The sequence below is a fragment of the Scyliorhinus canicula genome, chromosome 2, assembly GCF_902713615.1.
Source record: "Scyliorhinus canicula chromosome 2, sScyCan1.1, whole genome shotgun sequence".
NCBI lineage: Eukaryota > Metazoa > Chordata > Chondrichthyes > Carcharhiniformes > Scyliorhinidae > Scyliorhinus > Scyliorhinus canicula.
The window spans coordinates 141,263,464-141,283,244 of record NC_052147.1 but is presented as its reverse complement, the minus strand read 5'-3'; the positions used below and the strand labels follow the sequence as shown (position 1 = coordinate 141,283,244).

The following is a 19,781-nucleotide window of genomic DNA, read 5'->3' as shown; positions in this document are numbered from 1 at the left end:
TTAATGATTTAAACACTACAGGGCACTAAAAAACAAAATCAGAAATTTCTCTAAATTCAGTTAACATTTCACTTGGACTTTGAGGAGAGGAAATGTGCCTCACAAAAATAATAAAATACACTTTTTGGTCAAATAAAAGTAGTTAGGTCAGTGAGCTGGACCAAATTAAGAGATGATGGGTGCAGGAGGGGCGGGCGGGGCGGGGGGGGGGGGGGGGGGGGGGGGGGGGGGGGGGGGGATCTATACAGCCAGATGGTACCCGGAAGGAGGATTTTGCACATGTGGTCTAAGATCAAGGAGTCAGAGATATATTTTCATGGCAAAGATCAAAGGAAGGGTTAGAATCCATAGAATCCCCACAGTGCAGGAGGCCATTTGGCCCATCGAGCCTGCACTGACCCTCCAAAAGAGCACCCCACCCAGGTCGACACCTTCACCCTATTCCGGGAACTCCACGCAGTGATCTGCACATCTCTGGACACGAAGGGACAATTTAGCATAGCCAATCTACCTAACCTGCACATCTCTAGACTGTGGGAGGAAATCAGAGCATCCGGAGGAATCCTACGCACACACGGGAAGAATGTACAAACTCCACACAGTCAGTCACCCAAGTCTGGAATTGAATCCATGTCCATGGCGTTGTGAGGCAGCAGTGCTAACCACTGTGTCACCAAAGGTTTAGAACTGAAAAGATACAGACATCACAATTAGGTGGAGGGACACACACTCAAGGGTTTCTGAAGGAGTGGTTATACATATTGGGGAAGGGGGTTAGGGGTAGAAGCGAGTGAGTTTATTTTTCAGTCAGCATTGCTGAACAAGATGCTTGCAAAATCTATTAAGATTTTGAAACCTATTACACGAAGATTGCCTCCTGTCACCAAATGCACAGAAAATTAACGGAGCACAGCCTCAGGTCAGGCAAGAGCATCATGTCTGGAACAAACAATGTACTTCCCGCCTATCAGCTAGTCAGTTGACAAGTGAAATCCAGCACCCTGCTCTCCAGAGTTTCAAACATGATTCTCTTTCTCTCCTGCAAAAATTTTAGGATGCTCACTCTACTCTGAAAGTCCCATAATTTTCTGATCCTATAACGCAACAGGACTAGCTGGACAGAGCTACTCACCTACAAACCAAATGTGGAGATCTACAGCCTCCTCCCTATAATGCAAATCTGACAATATTGTTAAAATAGATATCACTATTCATACCATCACACAATAATGAATCACTTAATTATGTCAATTAATCAAGTAAACTACTGATATACAAGTAGATTGTATATTCCATGATGAGGGAACATCAGGTTGACAAAGCTTTGGGTGTTCAAATTAAAATGAAAGGTTGGGAATGCATGATTTTCTTTGCAAAAAGAGAGATGCTTGTTTAACATTCTGCAATAGGCCTTCCACAAGACATGTCTGCCTTGGATCTGTCCTTTACTTAATGTAGAGCAAGCTCACCTTTACCAGAGTAACTTGAGGTACTATGCACATTCTTTGAGTTAGACTGGAGGGGGGGGGGGGGGGTTCCTCACCAGGGCACTCCTCATCACAAATTGGTGCCCAAGACATTCAGCAAGCAAGGTTTCATAGAAACATTTGTTCCATCCAACAACTTTCATCCTTAATTTGAGAGAAAGCATGGGTGAGGAGGAATAGACAGAGGATTAGGCAGTGCAGTCACAATCGAGTGTCTAATGTGGGGACTGGAGAGATTCTCTCATCAGTGCTACCATCAGGAGGATCATAGTGCTGCAGTTTGTGAAAAGGGAGTTTGAGAGATGTAAATAGATGCATTTTGTGCATTATATACAAATATGTGTATGTTTGAAACAGGGCATGAGATTACTTTAAAAAATTTTAAAACTGGGACAAGCTTATTGAAGCATATTATTTAAAAATTCTACAGGAGGCACAACAGTACAGCCCGTAGAATACATTTTATACACATTCCGACCTTTTTGGTCATAAATAAAGTTTACTCTCTAAAAATCGAACATATTTGGCATTATAAGACACTGGATGCATTGCAGTAGACACGGTGGGTGGCACTCCTTATCTGCCTTTACACTGTGCCACAAGTGTGCCAGCTGGTTTTTGCAGATCTCAGGGCAATACAATAAACAGCTAAACTCTGGGAGCCGGGGTGAGCAGTCCCAGACTGCATATTAACTAACCACTAAGTGTCAGCTGTCAAAAGTGCTAGACCAGTGTGAGGGGGCGGGGGGGATCGGGATCCCGCGTACTTAAGGCGCTTTGATGCAGATTATGCTCCACCCGGGTCTCAAGACCCCTGCTTCACAAGGATTCCAGGTGTGACAGTCACTGAGTTAGCAGGAAAAATACAGGCCTCTCCTTCGTTCCAGACCTAGAAAAGGCTTCATAACCTCTGTTACCCCTCGCACCAATGATAAAAACCAAAAACAAAGGGAGACTCTTCATGCCAACCCGCCCCCCAACCCCATGCTAATTAATATGGAACAAAAGCTTCAGCAACCAGTTAACTGAGTGACTGCTTTAAGTCTAAGGTGCTGGGCTTGTGATTTTACCAAACACAACTGCTTCTGCCAAATCTTGTAGTGCCTCTCATATAAATAGGTGCAAAGGGGAGGGTGAAGGAGTTGATGGGGTTAGTATTCAGATGCTGCTCACTCAAGAAACATGTTCTGCACGTCCCTGCTGGTATCACGGGTCAGGATAGTGGCCAAGGATTGAAGGAAGAGGGTGCCAGGGAAAAGCAGGCAGAGAGGAAAGCTAAGAAAAATAAAGATGCAATGCTCGAATAGGTGGGAAAGATAACACCTAACCATGGCTTTAAACCTCAGACCCTCTGTAATTATTATATCTTTTTTTTTAAAAAGTGCCCTGAAGTGGCCTTGCAGGCTGAACTAATTTCCATTTTAGTAGTCCACACATAGAAGACTTTAGACTGTGTTTCAGGATTGCACGTTAGCAAATAAATGACAAGTTAGTGCTGCCACCTCGCTTAAGAATCTCACAGCAACATTGGGAGACGTACGTGCAGAGACTGTGGGATCTAATCCAGAATCTATATTTTGCATGTGAGATTTTCTTTTATATATAAAAAGCCTCAATGAGCCAAACATCTACCTTTGAGTTTGATATTTAACAGTGCGCCATTAATGGATTTATAGATAAGTAATCTTGTCATAAAATGTACTAATGTATTTACATAAAAAATATACTCAAACTGAATGCATTACGCTCTTTTAGCCCTGAAAAGGAAGGGGGGAAAGAGTGTCAGCAATCCCCCTTTTCAAAAAGCACACAAGGCCCTGGCATGGTGGGAAAAAAAGTGACCTGAACTCCTAGTGGCTGCTTGGCAATGTACCCGGGTGAGCAATGGCAATGTCCTGTAAAAGGGAGGCAGGGGTTCAGGCCTGCACTCAATCTTTGACATGGTTTGACTGCCAGCTCACTTTAAAAAGCTGATTGTGACAGAGATGCCAGTGATATAGGGGTATTCACCAATGTGGTGTGCGCTGGGGGTAGGGTGGGGTGGGGCTCTTGGGTGTGAGAGACATTTGACTGGAAAAGTCTGCCACACCAAGTTACTAGGCGCGCAAAGTGACCTGGATCAGTAACGCAAAAGAAAAACATCTCAACAGAATTATCACAAAAGGCAGGTTGAATCTCTACCTTTGGAGGTGGCAGACAAATGAACAGGTTAAGGATGGAGGAACTTAACATAAATGAGTAAAATTCCTCATTAACCATAATGAATAAAAATACAGGGGGTGGGAATCACTGGCATCTTTGCCCAGTCACAAGTTATTTTCTCCCAAAACCAGCTTACAGTGCTGTTTTCTCCCTCCACTCTTACGCAGGTAGGTTTTAAAAACAAAACTAGACGATACCCTTAAAGCTCCAAGACACCGTAGAAAAATCAGTGGAACATCTCGACCCTTGCTTGAAAGCCAAGAGGTGGCCTCTTCGTCCAGCAATCCAGAGAAGGTTCACTGTGGAGTGCTAAATGGAGCTGTGACATTGTTCGTGCTCGCGGCGGCTGCGGTTACCGAGAAGCCCGTCGGGGGTGCGATTGAGCTGTGGGTTGGTTGAACGTCCTTGGGAATGCCGCTATGGGAGGTGAGCTGCGGGCCGAAGGCAGCGCTGAACTGGGGGAGCTGCTGCTTGGTGGGATTGGATGTCGGCAGGTCGGGGGGCGAGGAGGGTCCCATGGTGGCGACGCCGTCACTGAAGGCAGCCTGAGTCAGGCCTGGGAGGAGGACAGCGCTGCCGGGTGTGGCGCTGGAGAAGGCTGTGTGCGTGGAGGGCGAGTGAGGTGTGGAGAGAGGGGTGGAGAGGGAGGTGGAGAGCAGGTGGCCCTCGGCCCCAGATGAGATCAGGCTTCCGAAGGAAGTCGGGTCACTCAAGCTGATGGTACCCCACTGGGGTCGCGAATTGACCAGTTGGGCTGGCAGGACGTGGGCAGGGAGCAACGTCACGTCAGGGGGATAGGGGGTGGTGAGGCTGTCCCCAGGGTAGGGCGGGGGTCGGGGGGGAGGGGTTACATTGTCGCTATAAGGTGATGGCACATGCTCGCTACTGTATGGGGATGAGCGCGAGTGCTCGCTGCCATAGTGCGGCCGAGGAGAGATCAGATCCTCGGCTTTGCCAAGCAGGTGGCTCCTGGGAGAGGTGTGACTGGCATCGCCTCGGAGGCTATGGAAATGGGAGTGGTGGATCCGCTCCGCAAGCCCACTCTGATTGACCAAGGTGGCAGAGGAAAGGCCCACATCTGAAGGGGAAGGATAGGTGCCCTGAGCCTGACTCCCCAGGGAACCAGCCGGACTGGACAGTGCAGACGGGTGATGGAGGAGGTTCTCATCCAGCTCCAGGCTTGAGAAGTTCTCTGTGGAGATGCGGCCATTGAGGAGGTCTCCCAGTTCGTTGTTGACAGCCCTGCTAAGAGCTGGCATCCCGGCAGCAGCAGCAGCGACAAACACACCAATTCCTCTGCCCGATAGCTCCTGGTCACCATCTCCGTCTGTTTGCGCCAGCTCACCAATAGAACTGAGACACTCCAGAGAGGCAGCATACGACGTCACTGCCTCCAGTGCACGCTCCAGCTCCTCCGCTTCCTCCGTAGTTGGCAGCAGTTCACCATTTTTGCCTAGTGGAGGGAAGCAAGAGCAAAAAAAAGGCATCATTTTACTGTAGAAATGTTTTTCTGGATGACACAGAACATTGATAAGAGTTTTTCTTGGAAAATCTGTTTGGAGTTCCTGGGTTGCAGATTCTCCCTCGTTCTTCATTGCGTCAGTGCTTGTTGCTTTTTTTCAATTAATCCTGTATCTGCCAGAGATACATAGTAACTGCCATGTACCCACCAGTATTGCACCCCAGAGTTTTCTTCTATAAATTTAGAGTACCCAATTCATTTTTCCAATGAAGGGGCAATTTAGCATGGCAAATCCACCTATCCTGCACATCTTTAGGTTGTGGGGCGAAACCCACGCATACACAGGGAAAATGTGCAATCGCCACACGGACAGTGACCCAGAGCCAAGATCGAACCTGGGACCTCGGTGCAGTGAGGCAGCAGGGCTATCCACTGTGCCACCGTGCTGCCCTTGCACCCCAGAGTTACACCGAGACAGATCTGTACCCAGCAAAGACAGACCTGTGCCCACCAGTACTGTGCCCCAGTGTTACACAGTGACAGACCTGTACCTACCAGTACTGAATCCCAGTGTTACACAGCACCTTTTCACAGAGCTTTTCACAGTAACTTCATTGAAGCCTTCTTGTGACAATAAGAATTATTATTATTGTTAACTTCAGGTGATGTCCCGGAGGACTGGAGAATAGCCAATATTGTTCCTTTGTTTAAGAACGGTAGCAAGGATAATCCAGGGAACTACAGGCCAGTGAGCCTTACATCAGTGGTAGGGAAATTACTGGAGAGAATTCTTCGAGACAGGATGTACTTCCATTTGGAAGCAAGTGGACGTATTAGCGAGAGGCAGCACAGTTTTGTGAAGGGGAGGTTGTGTCTCACTAACTTGATAGAGTTTTTCAAGCGGTCACAAAGATGATTGATGCAGGTAGGGCAGTCGATGTTGTCTATATGGACTTCTGTAAGGCCTTTGACAAGGTCCCTCATGGCAGACTGGTAGAAAAGGTGAAGTCACGCGGAATCAGAGGTGAGCTGCCAAGATGGATACAGAACTGGCTAGGTCATAGAAGACAGAGAGTAGCAATGGAAAGGTGCTTTTCTGATTGGAGGGCTGTGACTAGTGGTGTTCCGCAAGGATCAGTGCTGAGACCTCGGCCGTTCATAGAATATATAAATGATTTGGAGGAAAATGTAATTGGTCTGATTAGTAAACTTGTGGACGACACAAAGGTTGGTGGAATTGTGGATAGCAATGAGGACAGTCAGAGGATAAAGCAGGATTTAGATCGTTTGGAGACTTGGGTGGCGAGATGGCAGATGGAGTTTAATCCGGACAAATGTGAGGTATGCATTTTGGAAGGTCTAATTCAGGTAGGGAATATACAGTGAATGGTAGAACCCTCAAGAGTATTGACAGTCAGAGAGATCTTGGTGTACAGGTCCACAGGTCACTGAAAGTGGCAACACAGGTAGAAAAGATAGTCAAGAAGGCATACGGCATGCTTGCCTTCATTGGCCGGGGCATTGAGTATAAAAATTTGCAAGTCATGTTGCAGCTGCATAGAACCTTAGTTAGGCCACACTCGGAGTATAGTGTTCAATTCTGATCGCCACACTACCAGAAGGATGTGGAGGCTTTGGAGAGGGTGCAGAAGGGATTTACCAGGATGTTGCCTGGTATAAGAACATAAGAACTAGGAGCAGGAGTAGGCCATCTGGCCCCTCGAGCCTGCTCCGCCATTCAATTAGATCATGGCTGATCTTTTGTGGACTCAGCTCCACTTTCCGGCCCGAACACCATAACCCTTAATCCCTTTATTCTTCAAAAAACTATCTATCTTTACCTTAAAAACATGTAATGAAGGAGCCTCAACTGCTTCACTGGGCAAGGAATTCCATAGATTCACAACCCTTTGGGTGAAGAAGTTCCTCCTCAACTCAGTCCTAAATCTACTTCCCCTTATTTTGAGGCTATGTCCCCTAGTTCTGCTGTCACCCGCCAGTGGAAACAACCTGCCCGCATCTATCCTATCTATTCCCTTCATAATTTTAAATGTTTCTATAAGATCCCCCCTCATCCTTCTAAATTCCAACGAGTACAGTCCCAGTCTACTCAACCTCTCCTCATAATCCAATCCCTTCAGCTCTGGGATTAACCTAGTGAATCTCCTCTGCACACCCTCCAGCGCCAGTACGTCCTTTCTCAAGTAAGGAGACCAAAACTGAACACAATACTCCAGGTGTGGCCGCACTAACACCTTATACAATTGCAACATAACCGCCCTAGTCTTAAACTCCACCCCTCTAGCACTGAAGGACAAAATTCCATTTGCCTTCTTAATTACTTGTTGCACTTGTAAACCAACCTTCTGTGACTCATGCACTAGCACACCCAAGTCTCTCTGAACAGCGGCATGCTTTAATATTTTATTGTTTAAATAATAATCCCGTTTGCTGTTATTCCTACCAAAATGGATAACCTCACATTTGTCAACATTGTATTCCATCTGCCAGACCCGAGCCCATTCACTTAACCTATCCAAATCCCTCTGCAGACTTCCAGTATCCTCTGCACTTTTCGCTTTACCACTCAGCTTAGTGTCATCTGCAAACTTGGACACATCGCCCTTGGTCCCCAACCCCAAATCATCTATGTAAATTGTGAACAATTGTGGGCCCAACACGGATCCCTGAGGGACACCACTAGCTACTGATTGCCAACCAGAGAAACACCCATGTATGGAGGGCATTAGCTATGAGGAGAGGTTGAATAAACTCGATTTGGACTTCCGGTTGCGGCTTGCGGCTATGCGGAGCTAAGTCGCACGTTCGGCAGCTCCCGCAAGGAACGGACTTTTGGGCTCTTTTTAGGGCCCTCAGCGGTACTTTTTTGACGTTTCCCGACGTGGGAAGGAGCCAGCAGTATATTTCCCCGGCAGTATATGGCCTGGACCAGGAGTGGGGCGAGTAAGAAAGTGGTTGCAGCGCCAAAGCAGAAGCGAGGGAAGAAGCACAAGATGGCAGCGAGCGGAGACCAGGAGGCATGGAGGCAGTGGGCGCAGGAGCAGCAGGAGACTCTCCAGCGCTGCTTCAGGGAGCTTAAAGCGGAGCTGCTGGTGCCGTTGAAGGCTTCAATTGACAAGCTGCTGGAGACCCAGACGGCCCAGGGGGTGGCGATCTGAGAGATCCGACAAAAGAGAGGACGAGACCTTAGGCCTCGCGATGAAGGTGGAGATGCATGAGGCGCTCCATAAAAAATGGCAGGAGAGGTTTGAGGAGATAGAGAACCGGTCGAGGCGGAAAAATCTGCGGATCCTGGGCCTTCCGGGAAGGGCTGGAAGGGTCAGACATGGGGGCCTATGTGGCCATCATGTTAAATTCGCTGATGGGAGATGGGTCCTTTCAGGGGCCCCTGGAGCTGGAGGGGGCCCATCGAATATTGGCAAGAAGACCCAAGCCGAATGAGCCGCCACAGGCGGTGCTAGTGCGGTTCCATCAGTTTGCTGACCGGGAGTGTGTGCTTAGGTGGGCCACGAAGGAGCGGAGCAGCAGGTGGGAGAATGCGGTGGTGCGGATCTACCAGGACTGGAGTGCGGAGGTGGCAAAGAAGAGGGCCGGGTACAATCGGACGAAGGCGGTGCTGCACAGGAAGGGAGTGAAGTTCGGCATGCTACAGCCGGCGTGTTTGTGGATCACCTATAAGGGCCGGCACTTTTACTTCGAGTCCCCGGAGGAGGCGTGGGCCTTTGTGCAGGCCGAGAAGTTGGACTCAAACTGAGGGCTGGGTGCGGGGGTCTGCATGTTATAAACTCGAGTTATATTTTGAGGGGGGTTCTCTGTTTAATGTTGGTTCTTTGTTGTTTTCAGGGCGGGTGGGGCACTGTTTTCTGCTTGGGTTTGTTGGATGGGCTCGAGGAGGGGGGCAGACCTGCAGTACAGGGGGCTGATGGTGTGAAGGGGGGTTGGGGCCCCGCGAGGGGACCGGGCCGGTAAAGGGAGCTGCTGTAGAGGAGGTGGGGTCGGGCAAGTGGAAAGCGCGGGCTTTTTCCCACGCTGAGGGTTGAAGGGAGCAGGGCTAGAGCTGGGAAGCGCGGTCTTTTTCCCGCTTGAGAGTGGGAGGGGGAGGAGGAAAGCCTGCTGGTGGAGGCTGGGACCGGTCGGAGAAGTGGCGGGAGTAGCCGGGCTCAGCAGGAGTCAGCTGACTTGCGGGAGTACAATGGAGGGAGCAATGCAGCTGGGGGGGGGTCCTAGCTTGGGGGGGGTGGGGCGGGGGGGTACAGCGGGTTGCTGCTGGAATGGCCAAGAAGGAACTGGAGTATGTGGAAGGGGTCGGGATGGGGGCCTGCCGCCGTGGGGAACGGGCTGAGCGGGGGACACGGGCACGTGGCGGGCTGAGGAAGGGTAATGGCTAGTCGGCGGGGGAGGGGGGCAGGTTACCCCTGATCCGGCTGATAACCTGGAATGTGAGGGGACTGAATGGGCCGGTCAAACGGGCCACGTGTTTGCGCACCTGAAGGGGCTGAAGGCGGATGTGGCCATGCTTCAGGAGAAGCACCTGAAGGTGGCGGATCAGGTTAGATTGAGGAAGGGATGGGTAGGCCAGGTGTTTCATTCGGGGCTGGATGCAAAAAATCGGGGGGTGGCAATCCTGGTGGGGAAGAGGGTGTCGTTTGAGGCGTCGAATGTGGTGGCAGACAGTGACGGGAGGTATGTGATGGTAAGCTGTAGGGGGAGCGGGTGGTGCTGGTCAATGTAAACACCCCGGATTGGGACAATGCGGGTTTCATGCAGTGCATGTTGGGCCGGATTCCAGATTTGGAGGCGGGGGGCCTGATAATGGGGGGGGGATTTTAACACGGTGCTGGACCCGGCACTGGATCGATCCAGATCCAGGACGGGGAGGAGGCCAGCGGCGGCTAAGGTGTTGAGGGGGTTTATGGACCAGATGGGAGGGGTGGATCCATGGAGGTTTGTGAGGTCGAGGACAAGGGAATTTTCATACTTCTCCCATGTGCATAAGGCCTATTCCCGGATTGATTTTTTCGTTATGAGTAGGGCGCTGATTGCGAGGGTGGAGAATGCTGAGTATTCGGCGATAGCCATTTCTGACCATGCCCCGCACTGGGTGGACCTCGAGCTGGGGGAGGAGATGGACCAGCGCCCGCTTTGGCTCTTGGAGGTGGGGCTGCTGGCGGACGAGGCGGTGGGCAGGCGGGTTCGAGGATGTATCGAGAGGTACCTGGAGGCCAATGACAATAGGGAGGTCCGGGTGGGGACAGTCTTGGAGGCGCTGAAGGCGGTGGTTAGGGGGGAGTTGATCTCCATTCGAGCCCATAGGGAGAGGAGAGAGCAGAGAGAGAGGGAGAGACTGGTGGGGGAGATGGTGAGGGTGGACAGGAGATTCACGGAAGCTCTGGAGGAGGGATTGTTGAAGGAGCGGCATAGTCTCCAGGCTGAGTTCGACTTGTTGACCACCAGAAAGGTGGAAGCTCAGTGGAAGAAGGCACAGGGAGTGGTGTATGAATATGAGGAGAAGGCGAGCAGGATTCTGGCGCATCAGCTCCGTAAGCTGGATGCGGCCAGGGAGATTGGTGGAGTTAAGGATAGGGGAGGAAATGTGGTGCGAAGGGGGGTAGACATTAATGGGGTCTTCAGGGACTTTTATGAGGAACTGTATCGGTCCGAACCCCCAGCGGAGGAGGGGGGGATGGGGCGCTTCTTGGACCGGTTGAGATTCCCGGGGGTGGAGGAGGGACAGGTGGAAGGACTGGGGGCGCCGGTTGAGCTGGAGGAGCTGGTCAAAGGGATAGGGAGCATGCAGTCGGGGAAGGCGCCGGGGCCGGATGGGTTCCCGGTCGAATTCTACAAAATGTATGCAGACCTGTTGGGCCCCCTGTTGGTTAGGACCTTCAACGAGGCAAGGGAAAGGGGGGGCTCTGCCTCCGACGATGTCTCGGGCGCTGATTTCCTTGATCCTTAAGCGGGACAAGGATCCCCTGCAGTGTGGGTCATACAGGCCAATCTCACTCTTAAATGTAGATGCCAAGCTGTTGCCGAAGATCTTAGCCACGAGTATAGAGGACTGTGTTCCGCAGGTTATCCACGAGGATCAAACGGGGTTCGTGAAGGGGAGGCAGCTGAACACTAACATACGAAGGCTCTTGAATGTTATAATGATGCCGGCAGTGGAAGGGGAAGCGGAGATAGTGGTGGCGTTGGACGCGGAGAAGGCCTTTGTTAGGGTTGAGTGGGGGTACTTGTGGGAGGTGTTAGAGAGAGGTTTGGGTTTGGGGAGGGGTTTATCAGGTGGGTGAGGCTGTTATACAAGGCCCCGATGGCGATCGTGGCCACGAATAGGAGGAGGTCGGAGTATTTCCGGTTATACCGAGGAACGAGGCAGGGGTGTTCATTGTCTCCCCTGCTTTTTGCGCTGGCAATTGAACCCCTGGCCATGGCGCTGAGGGAGTCGAGGAACTGGAGGGGGCTGGTGCGAGGTGGGGAGGAACACCGAGTGTCGCTCTATGCGGATGACCTATTGTTGTATGTGGCGGACACGGTGGAGGGAATGCTGGAGGTGATGAGGATTCTCAGGGAATTTGGGAATTTCTCAGGGTACAAGTGCAACTTGGGGAAGAGCGAGCTGTTCGTTGTACACCCGGGGGACCAGGAGGGGGGGGATTGGTCGGCTCCCCCTAAAAAGGGCGGAGAGGAGCTTCAGGTGCTTGGGGGTTAAGGTGGCCAGGAGCTGGGGGGCCTTGCATAAGCTTAACCTCACAAGGTTGGTGAAGCAAATGGAGGAGGAGTTTAAGAGGTGGGACATGCTGCCGCTGTCTCTGGCGGTAGGGTGCAATCAGTCAAGATGACGGTGCTCCCGAAATTTCTGTTCCTGTTCCAGTGCCTCCCCATCCTTATCCCAAAGGCCTTTTTCAGGCGGGTTAACAGGAGCATTACGGGGTTTGTGTGGGCGCACGTGACCCCGAGGGTGAGAAGGGTGTTCCTGGAGTGGGGCAGGGATGGGGGGGGCTGGCGCTACCCAACCTCTGTGGGTATTATTGGGCTGCCAACGCAGCGATGGTGCATAAGTGGGTGATGGACGGGGAAGGGGCAGCATGGAAGAGGATGAAGATGGTGTCCTGTGTGGGCACGAGCCTGGAGGCGCTGGTAACGGCGCCGCTGCCACTCCCTCCAACGAGGTATGCCACGAGTCCGGTGGTGGCGGCTACCCTCAAAATTTGGGGGCAATGGAGACGGCACAGGGGGGAGGTGGGGGCCTCGATGGGGTCCCCGAAACGGGGGAACCACCGGTTTGTCCCGGGGAGAATTGACGGCGGGTTCCTGAGCTGGCACAGGGCAGGTGTTAGGAGGTTGGGAGATCTGTTTGTAGACGGGAAGTTTGCGAGCCTGGGTGTGCTGGAAGGGAAGTTCGGGCTCCCCCCGGGGAACACCTTTAGGTACATGCAGGTAAGGGCGTTTGGCAGGCGGCAGGTGGCGGAGTTCCCTCTGTTGCCGCCGCGTGGGGTCCAGGACAGGGTGCTCTCGGGGGTGTGGGTTGGAGAGGGGAGGATCTCGGCAACGTACCAAGTGATGCAGGAGATAGACGAGGCCTCGGTGGAGGAGCTGAAGGGTAAATGGGAGGAGGAGCTGGGTGAGGAGATTGAGGAGGGGACGTGGGCAGACGCCCTAGGAAGGGTGAACTCCTTCTCTTCTTGTGCAAGGCTTAGCCTCATACAGTTTAAGGTGCTGCATAGGGCTCACATGACCGGGACAAGGATGAGCCGGTTTTTTGGGAACAAGGACAGGTGTATTAGGTGCTCAGGGAGTCCAGCAAACCATGCCCTTATGTTCTGGGCATGCCCAGCGCTGGGGGAATTTTGGAAGGGCGGTGCAAGGACGGTGTCGAGGGTGGTAGGATCCAGGGTCAAACCGGGCTGGGGGTTCGCAATATTTGGAGTTGCAGAGGATCCGGGAGTGCAGGAGGCGCAAGAGGCCGGCATTCTGGCCTTTGCGTCCCTAGTAGCCCGGCGGAGGATTCTTCTTCAGTGGAAGGATGTGAGGCCCCCAAGCGTGGAGGCCTGGATCAACGATATGGCGGGGTTTATTAAATTGGAGAGGGTGAAATTTGCCTTAAGGGGGTCAGTGTAGGGGTTCTTCAAGAGGTGGCAACCGTTCCTAGATTTCCTGGCAGAACGGTAGAGAAAGGCCAGCAGCAGCAACTCGGTTGTTTGTTCTTTCTTTTCTTGATATTTTTTGCTATTGATATTGAGAAAATTTGAATAAAATTTTTTTTTTTTTTTTTTAAAAAAGAATAAACTCGACTTCCGGTGGCGGCGATGCCTGAGTGAGCCGCACATTCGGTGGGCTCTCACTCCGGCGGGGCTTTGGAGCCGATTCCCCGCGATAGCGGGACCTCGGGGGCGGCAAAAAGGCTGCCGGGAAAGGGCTGGAGAGCGGGCTGACAGCGATGGAAGCGTGGGAGGCCAGCAGGTAGGGGAAGAGAGAGAGAGAGAGAGAGAGAGAGACGGAGGCAAGGAGCAGAGGAAACGGACCTGGAAAGTAAGATGGCGGACCCACGGACCTTCCTTCCTCCAGGAGAAGAAAATAAGTTTTGGAGTTGCTGAAGCAGGACAACTTGGACCCACTTCAGAGGCCCAGAAGGTAAAATTTAAGGAGCTGGGCGAAGGAAAGCGGCAGCGAAGGCGCTGAGGAGCGGGCTGCGGCATATGGAACAGCGAGAGTCCAGAAGGCAGAAAAAGGAGGAGAAAAAGGGACAAAGACAAGGACCTGAAGAAACTTACCTGGGACCTAAGATGGCAGACACACGGACCCTGGACTCAGCAATCCAGCAGGCGCTGGATAACATGCTCCAGGTAATGAAGTCCAGTTTTGAAGTGCTGAAGCGGGACAGCTTGGACCCAATCCAGAAAGCGGTGGATCAGCTGAACCAGAGGCTGGACGCGCAGGATGTTAAAGTTAAGGCACTGGGAGAGGCGGTGGAGGAGCAGGCGGATGCGCAGACGGTTGCAGCGATAGAAGTTGACGGCCTGAAAGAGCGGCAGAGAAGACTGCTGGACAGAGTGGAGGAGCTGGAGAATAGAGTCCGCAGGAATAATCTGAGGATGGTCGGCCTCCCGGAGGGGGCTGATGCTGCAGCGTTTGTAGCAGACCTGCTGAAGCAGCTGATGGGGGCCGAAGCCTTTCCGCGACCGCCGGAGCTGGAGGGGGCACACAGAGTGCAGGCAAGGCAGGGCGGCCGGGCGGACCCCCCAGCACGTGGAACAACAGTGTTCTCCGCATTTATCAGGACCTAAGCCAGGAGGTGGCTTGCGGCGAGCAGCCTTTAAGAATGTCAAGGAGGTGCTGTTCAAGAAGCACGTGAAGTTTGGTCTGCTGTTCCCAGCTCGTCTATGGGTCACGCACCAGGGTCAACACCACTACTTCTCCGAGCCCGAAGAAGCGATGGATTTTGTGAGGGACTTGGGGCTGGTCCCGAAAGGAGGCCCCAAGGACGTGAATTAGGGCCCGAGGATTACTGTGGGAAGGAACGCCGAATGTGTCTGGACTGCTGCTCAACGGTTTGCTGGGCCAAAGGGGCCAAGCGGAACATTTGGGACTCTTTCCTTTGTTCATGGACATTGGTTTGGGGGGTTAACCCCCCCCTTTCCCCCTTTTTTTGTTTTTTTTTGTTGGGATCTCTCTTGTTTCTTAGGTGGGGGGGGGGGTTTGTTTTTTGGGTTAATATTTGTGCTTTTACTCTTTTTTCTGTTTTTGTTTTCCTGTTTGGGCTGGTTTGTACTTTTTGTGCAGCTCGCAGAAGACACTGGAGCCGGCTTGCCCTAGTGGGTGGGAGAGGGAGATGGGGCGCCGGGGAGTGGGGAGGAGGACGGGGAAACAATGGGACTGAGACAGGAAGGCGCCGGAGTGTTGAGTCACCGGGCTAGCAGATTGGCTAGTCAAGGGAGTCAGTTGGGGGGCGAAGTTACAGCCAGTAGATGGCAGGGGTGGGGGTATCGGGGGATGGGGTTGGGGGGGGGGGGGGGGGGGGGGGGGTTGTTCTGCTGACAGGGGGGGACTTGAAAAAGGCACGGAAAGGAGGTCGAGGGTGGAGGCAGCCAGAGGGCGGGCCAGGAATGGCGCGACGCACGGGCCGGCCCGAGAAAGGCTATGGCTGACCGACGGGGTGGTTGGGGGGGGGGGGGGGGGGGGGGGGGGGGGGGGGGGGATGTGCCCCCCGACCAGGCTGATCACCTGGAACGTCAAGGGACTGAATGAGCCGGTTAAGAGGGCGCGGGTGTTCGCGCACTTGCGGGCCCTGAGGGCGGACGTAATTATGTTGCAGGAGACACATCTGAAAGTGTCTGACCAGACCAGGCTAAGGAAGGGCTGGATTAGCCAGGTCTTCCACTCGGACTTGGACTCGAAGTCCAGAGGGGTGGCAATCATGATCAACAAGCGCGTGCAATTTGAGGCAGAGGGCATATCCGCAGACAGGGGGGGGCAGATACCTGATGGTACGGGGCAGACTGGAGGGGAGAAGAGTGGTGCTGGTGAATATATATGCCCCGAACTTGGATGACGTGGACTTCATTAAAAGAGCGCTGGGGAAGATCCCGGACGTGGATTCTCGCAGGCTAATAATGGGAGGGGACTTTAACATGGTCCTTGACCCGACTTTGGATCGGTCGTGTCCCAGAACGGGTAGACTCTCAGCAATGCCAAGGGAGCTGAAAGGGTTTATGGAGCAAATGGGGGCAGTGGACCCCTGGAGAGATAGACAGCCAACAGGAAGGGGCTACTCGTTTTACTCGCACGTCCACAAAGTATATTCCAGGATAGATTTCTTTGTACTAAGAAGGGACTGTATGGGGGATGTAAAGAACACGGAATACTCAGCAATTACCATTTCAGACCATGCCCCGCATTGGGTGGACCTGCAGTTCGGGGGAGCGAGCTATCAACGCCCGCAATGGAGGCTGGATGTGGGACTGCTGTCGGAGGAGGGGATCTGCGAGAGGCTTCGGAGATGTATGCAAAATTACCTGCAGGTGAATGACACGGGGGAGGTCTCAGCGGCGACCCTGTGGGAGGCGCTAAAGGCAGTAGTGCGGGGGGAGCTGATTTCAATTGGGGCCCACAGAGCCAAGGCAGACCGGGCAGAGATGGATAGATTGGTCAGGGAAATGGGTCGGATAGATGAAGAGCACGCCGAGTCCCCGGGGAGGTTTTACTCAGGGAGAGGCAGAGACTACAGGCGGAACTGGGGGCTCTATCCACGAGCAGGGCTGTGGAACAGCTTAGGAAGGCGAGGGGAGTGGTGTACGAGCATGGGGAAAAGGCTAGCAGACTGTTAGCGCAGCAACTCAGGAGGAGGGAGGCGGCCAGGGAAATAGGTAGAGTAAGAGACGGGGGGGGGGGCAAAGTGGAGGACCCGGCAGAATAGAATAAGGTATTCCGGGACTTCTATCGTAAGCTGTATACTTCGGAGCCGCCGGAAGAACCGGAGGGGATGAAAAGGTTTCTGGACGGGTTAACATTCCCAACAGTAGGTGGGGGGGCGAGTGGAAGAGCTGGGGGCCCCGATTAGAGTAGAGGAGGTATTGGGGGGCCTAAAGGCCATGCAGTCGGGGAAGTCCCCGGGGCCGGATGGATACCCAGTAGAGTTTTATAGGAAGTTCTCTGAGCTGGTGGGCCCGGTCTTGGCGAGGGTTTTTAATGAGGCAAGGGACAGAGGGACCCTGCCGCCGACAATGTCACAAGCCACCATATCACTGATATTGAAGCGGGGTAAAGACCCGGAGGCGTGCGGGTCCTACAGGCCAATCTCCCTGATTAATGTAGACGCCAAGCTCCTGGCAAAGGTACTGGCGGGTAGAATGGAGGACTGTGTACCGGAGGTGATTGGGGAGGATCAAACGGGGTTTGTGAAAGGTAGGCAGCTGGCGGCCAACCTGAGAAGATTACTTAATGTGATAATGATGCCCCCGGCGGGTAGGGAGGTGGAGGTAGTGGTGGCAATGGACGCCGAGAAGGCCTTTGACCGGGTGGAGTGGGACTATCTATGGGAGGTGCTCGGACGGTTTGGGTTCGGGGAGGGATTGGTGGACTGGATCAAATTATTATATCAGGCCCCGAGGGCCAGCTTCAGGACCAACAGAGAAGTGTTGGAGTATTTTAGGTTGTACCGAGGGACCAGACAGGGCTGCCCGCTCTCCCCGCTGCTGTTTGCGCTGGCCATAGAGCCGCTGGCGATTGCGCTGAGAGCCGCAGAGGGTTGGAAGGGGATGGTGAGGGGCGGGGTTGAACATAGGGTTTCTCTTTATGCAGACAACCTGCTCCTGTATGTGTCGGACCCAGTGGCCGGGATGGGAACTATACTGGGAATGCTGAGGAAGTTCGGCCAGTTCTCAGGATACAAATTAAATACGGTCAAGAGTGAAATGTTTGTGGTCCAGGCAAGGGGCCAGGAGAACAGATTGAGAGGGCTACCGTTTAGGCTGGTTGAGGAAAATTTCCGGTATTTGGGAATCCAGGTGGCACGAGACTGGGGCAGGCTGCATAAGTTAAATTTGGCCAGGATGGTGGAGCAAATGAAGGGAGAGTTTCGGAGATGGGATGCACTCCCGCTGTCAGGGAGGGTGCAGACTGTAAAGATGACAATCCTCCCTCGATTTTTGTTTATTTTTCAGTGCCTCCCGATCTTTATCCCACAGTCCTTCTTCAAAAGAGTTAACGGGCTGATCATGAGCTTTGTCTGGGCGGGAAAATCCCCGCGGGTGAAGAAGGCGATGTTGGAGAGGAACCGCAGCGAGGGAGGGCTGGCTTTGCAGAGTCTGATCAATTATTACTGGGCGGCCAACATCGCTATGATAAGGGAGTGGATGGTGGGTACGGGGTCTATTTGGGAGCGGGTGGAGGCGGCTTCGTGCAGGGGCTCCAGCTTGGCAGCCCTGGTCACGGCTCCTCTACCGCTGCCGCCGGCAAAGTACACCACCAACCCAGTAGTGGTGGCGACCCTGCGGATATGGGGCCAGTGGAGGAGGCATGTGGGGGAGATGGGGGCGTCTGTCTGGGCGCCAATCTGCGACAACCATCGGTTTGCCCCCGTGAGTATGGATGGGGGGTTCCGAGTATGGCGGCGGCGGGAAGGGTGGGTGATATGTTCCTGGAAGGGAGCTTTGCGAGTCTGAGGAGCTTGGAGGAGAAATTTGGGTTGGTAAGGGGAAATGATTTTAGATACCTACAGTTGCGGGACTTTTTTCGTAGACAGGTCCCATCTTTCCCGCGCCTCCCGCCAATGGGGATCCTCGACAGAATAGTCTCTAGGAGGGAAGAAGAGGAGGGTAGAGTCTCGGGTATATATAAGGTGCTCATGAGGGAGGAAGGGTCCCAGACAGAGGAACTGAAACTTAAATGGGAGGAGGAGCTAGGCGGGGAAATGGAGGATGGGCTGTGGGCAGAGGCCCTGAGTAGGGTCAATTCGACCGCGACATGTGCTAGGCTCGGGCTGATTCAATTTAAGGTCGTTCACCGGGCCCATATGACGGTGGCTCGGATGAGCAAATTCTTCGGAATAGAGGACAAATGCGCTAGGTGCGCGGGAGGTCCAGCGAACCACGTGCACATGTGTTGGGCATGCCCTAAGCCGAGGGGGTACTGGGAGGGATTTGCGGGGGTCATGTCCCGGGTACTAAAAACAAGGGTGGTGATGAGTCTAGGGGTGACAATCTTTGGGGTTTCGGAGGGCCCGGGGGTCCAGGGGGAGAAAGAGGCCGATGTTTTGGCCTTTGCTTCCCTGATAGCCCGGCAACGAATACTATTGGCGTGGAGGGACTCAAAGCCCCCGAAGTTGTGGCTTGCGGACATGTCGAGTTTCCTGGGTATGGAGAAAATTAAGTTCGCCTTGAGGGGATCTGTGCAGGGGTGCGCCCGGAGGTGGCAACCATTTATTGACTTCTTTGCGGGAGAGTGAGCGTCAGCAGGGGGTGGGGGTAGAGTAGAGTAGGAGGGAAAATATGGCGGGTAATACCGGTGGGAGAGGAGCGGGCTTGTGCAATATGTTATGATTGAAGTATTGAAAGTACATGGATGTTTGCACATTTTTGCCTTTTTTTGCTTTCTTTCTGATGATGTCTGTAACTGTTTATAAAGCCAAAAACTACCTCAATAAAATTGTTTATTAAAAAAAAAAGAATAAACTCGATTTGTTCTCACCGGAATGACGGAGGTTGAGGTGCGACCTAATAGAGGTCTACAAAATTATGAGGGGCATAGACGGAGTGGATAGTCAGAGGATTTTTCCCAGGCTAGAGGAGTCAATTCCTAGGGGGCATAAGTTTAAGGTGCGAGGGACAAGATTTAGAGGAGATGTACGAGGCAAGTTTTTTTTACACAGAGGGTCGTGATTGCCTGGAACTCGCTGCCAGAGGTGGTGGTGGAAGCAGGGATGATAGTGACGTTTAAGGGGCGTCTTGACAACTACATGAATAGGATGGGAATAGAGGGAAAAGGACCCCGGAAGTGTAGAAGATTTTAGTTTAGATGGGCAGCATGGTCGGCGCAGGCTTGGAGGGCCTGTTCCTGTGCTGTACTTTTCTTTGTTCTTTGTTACAGTGACAGACCTGTGCCCACCAGTACTG

At 52.9% G+C, this 19,781-nt stretch overlaps 1 protein-coding gene across 1 annotated transcript in view; it reads right to left on the bottom strand.

Annotated features, from left to right (window-relative positions):
• Positions 1 to 558: 558 nt before the first annotated feature.
• Positions 559 to 19,781, bottom strand: part of ino80db (INO80 complex subunit Db) — a 126,410-nt gene continuing 107,187 nt past the window's right edge. Inside the window, 1 exon segment of the mRNA XM_038787283.1 lies at positions 559 to 5,142. Within this exon segment, the coding sequence (XP_038643211.1) occupies positions 3,986 to 5,142 (1,157 nt within the window). The 3' untranslated portion in view covers positions 559 to 3,985.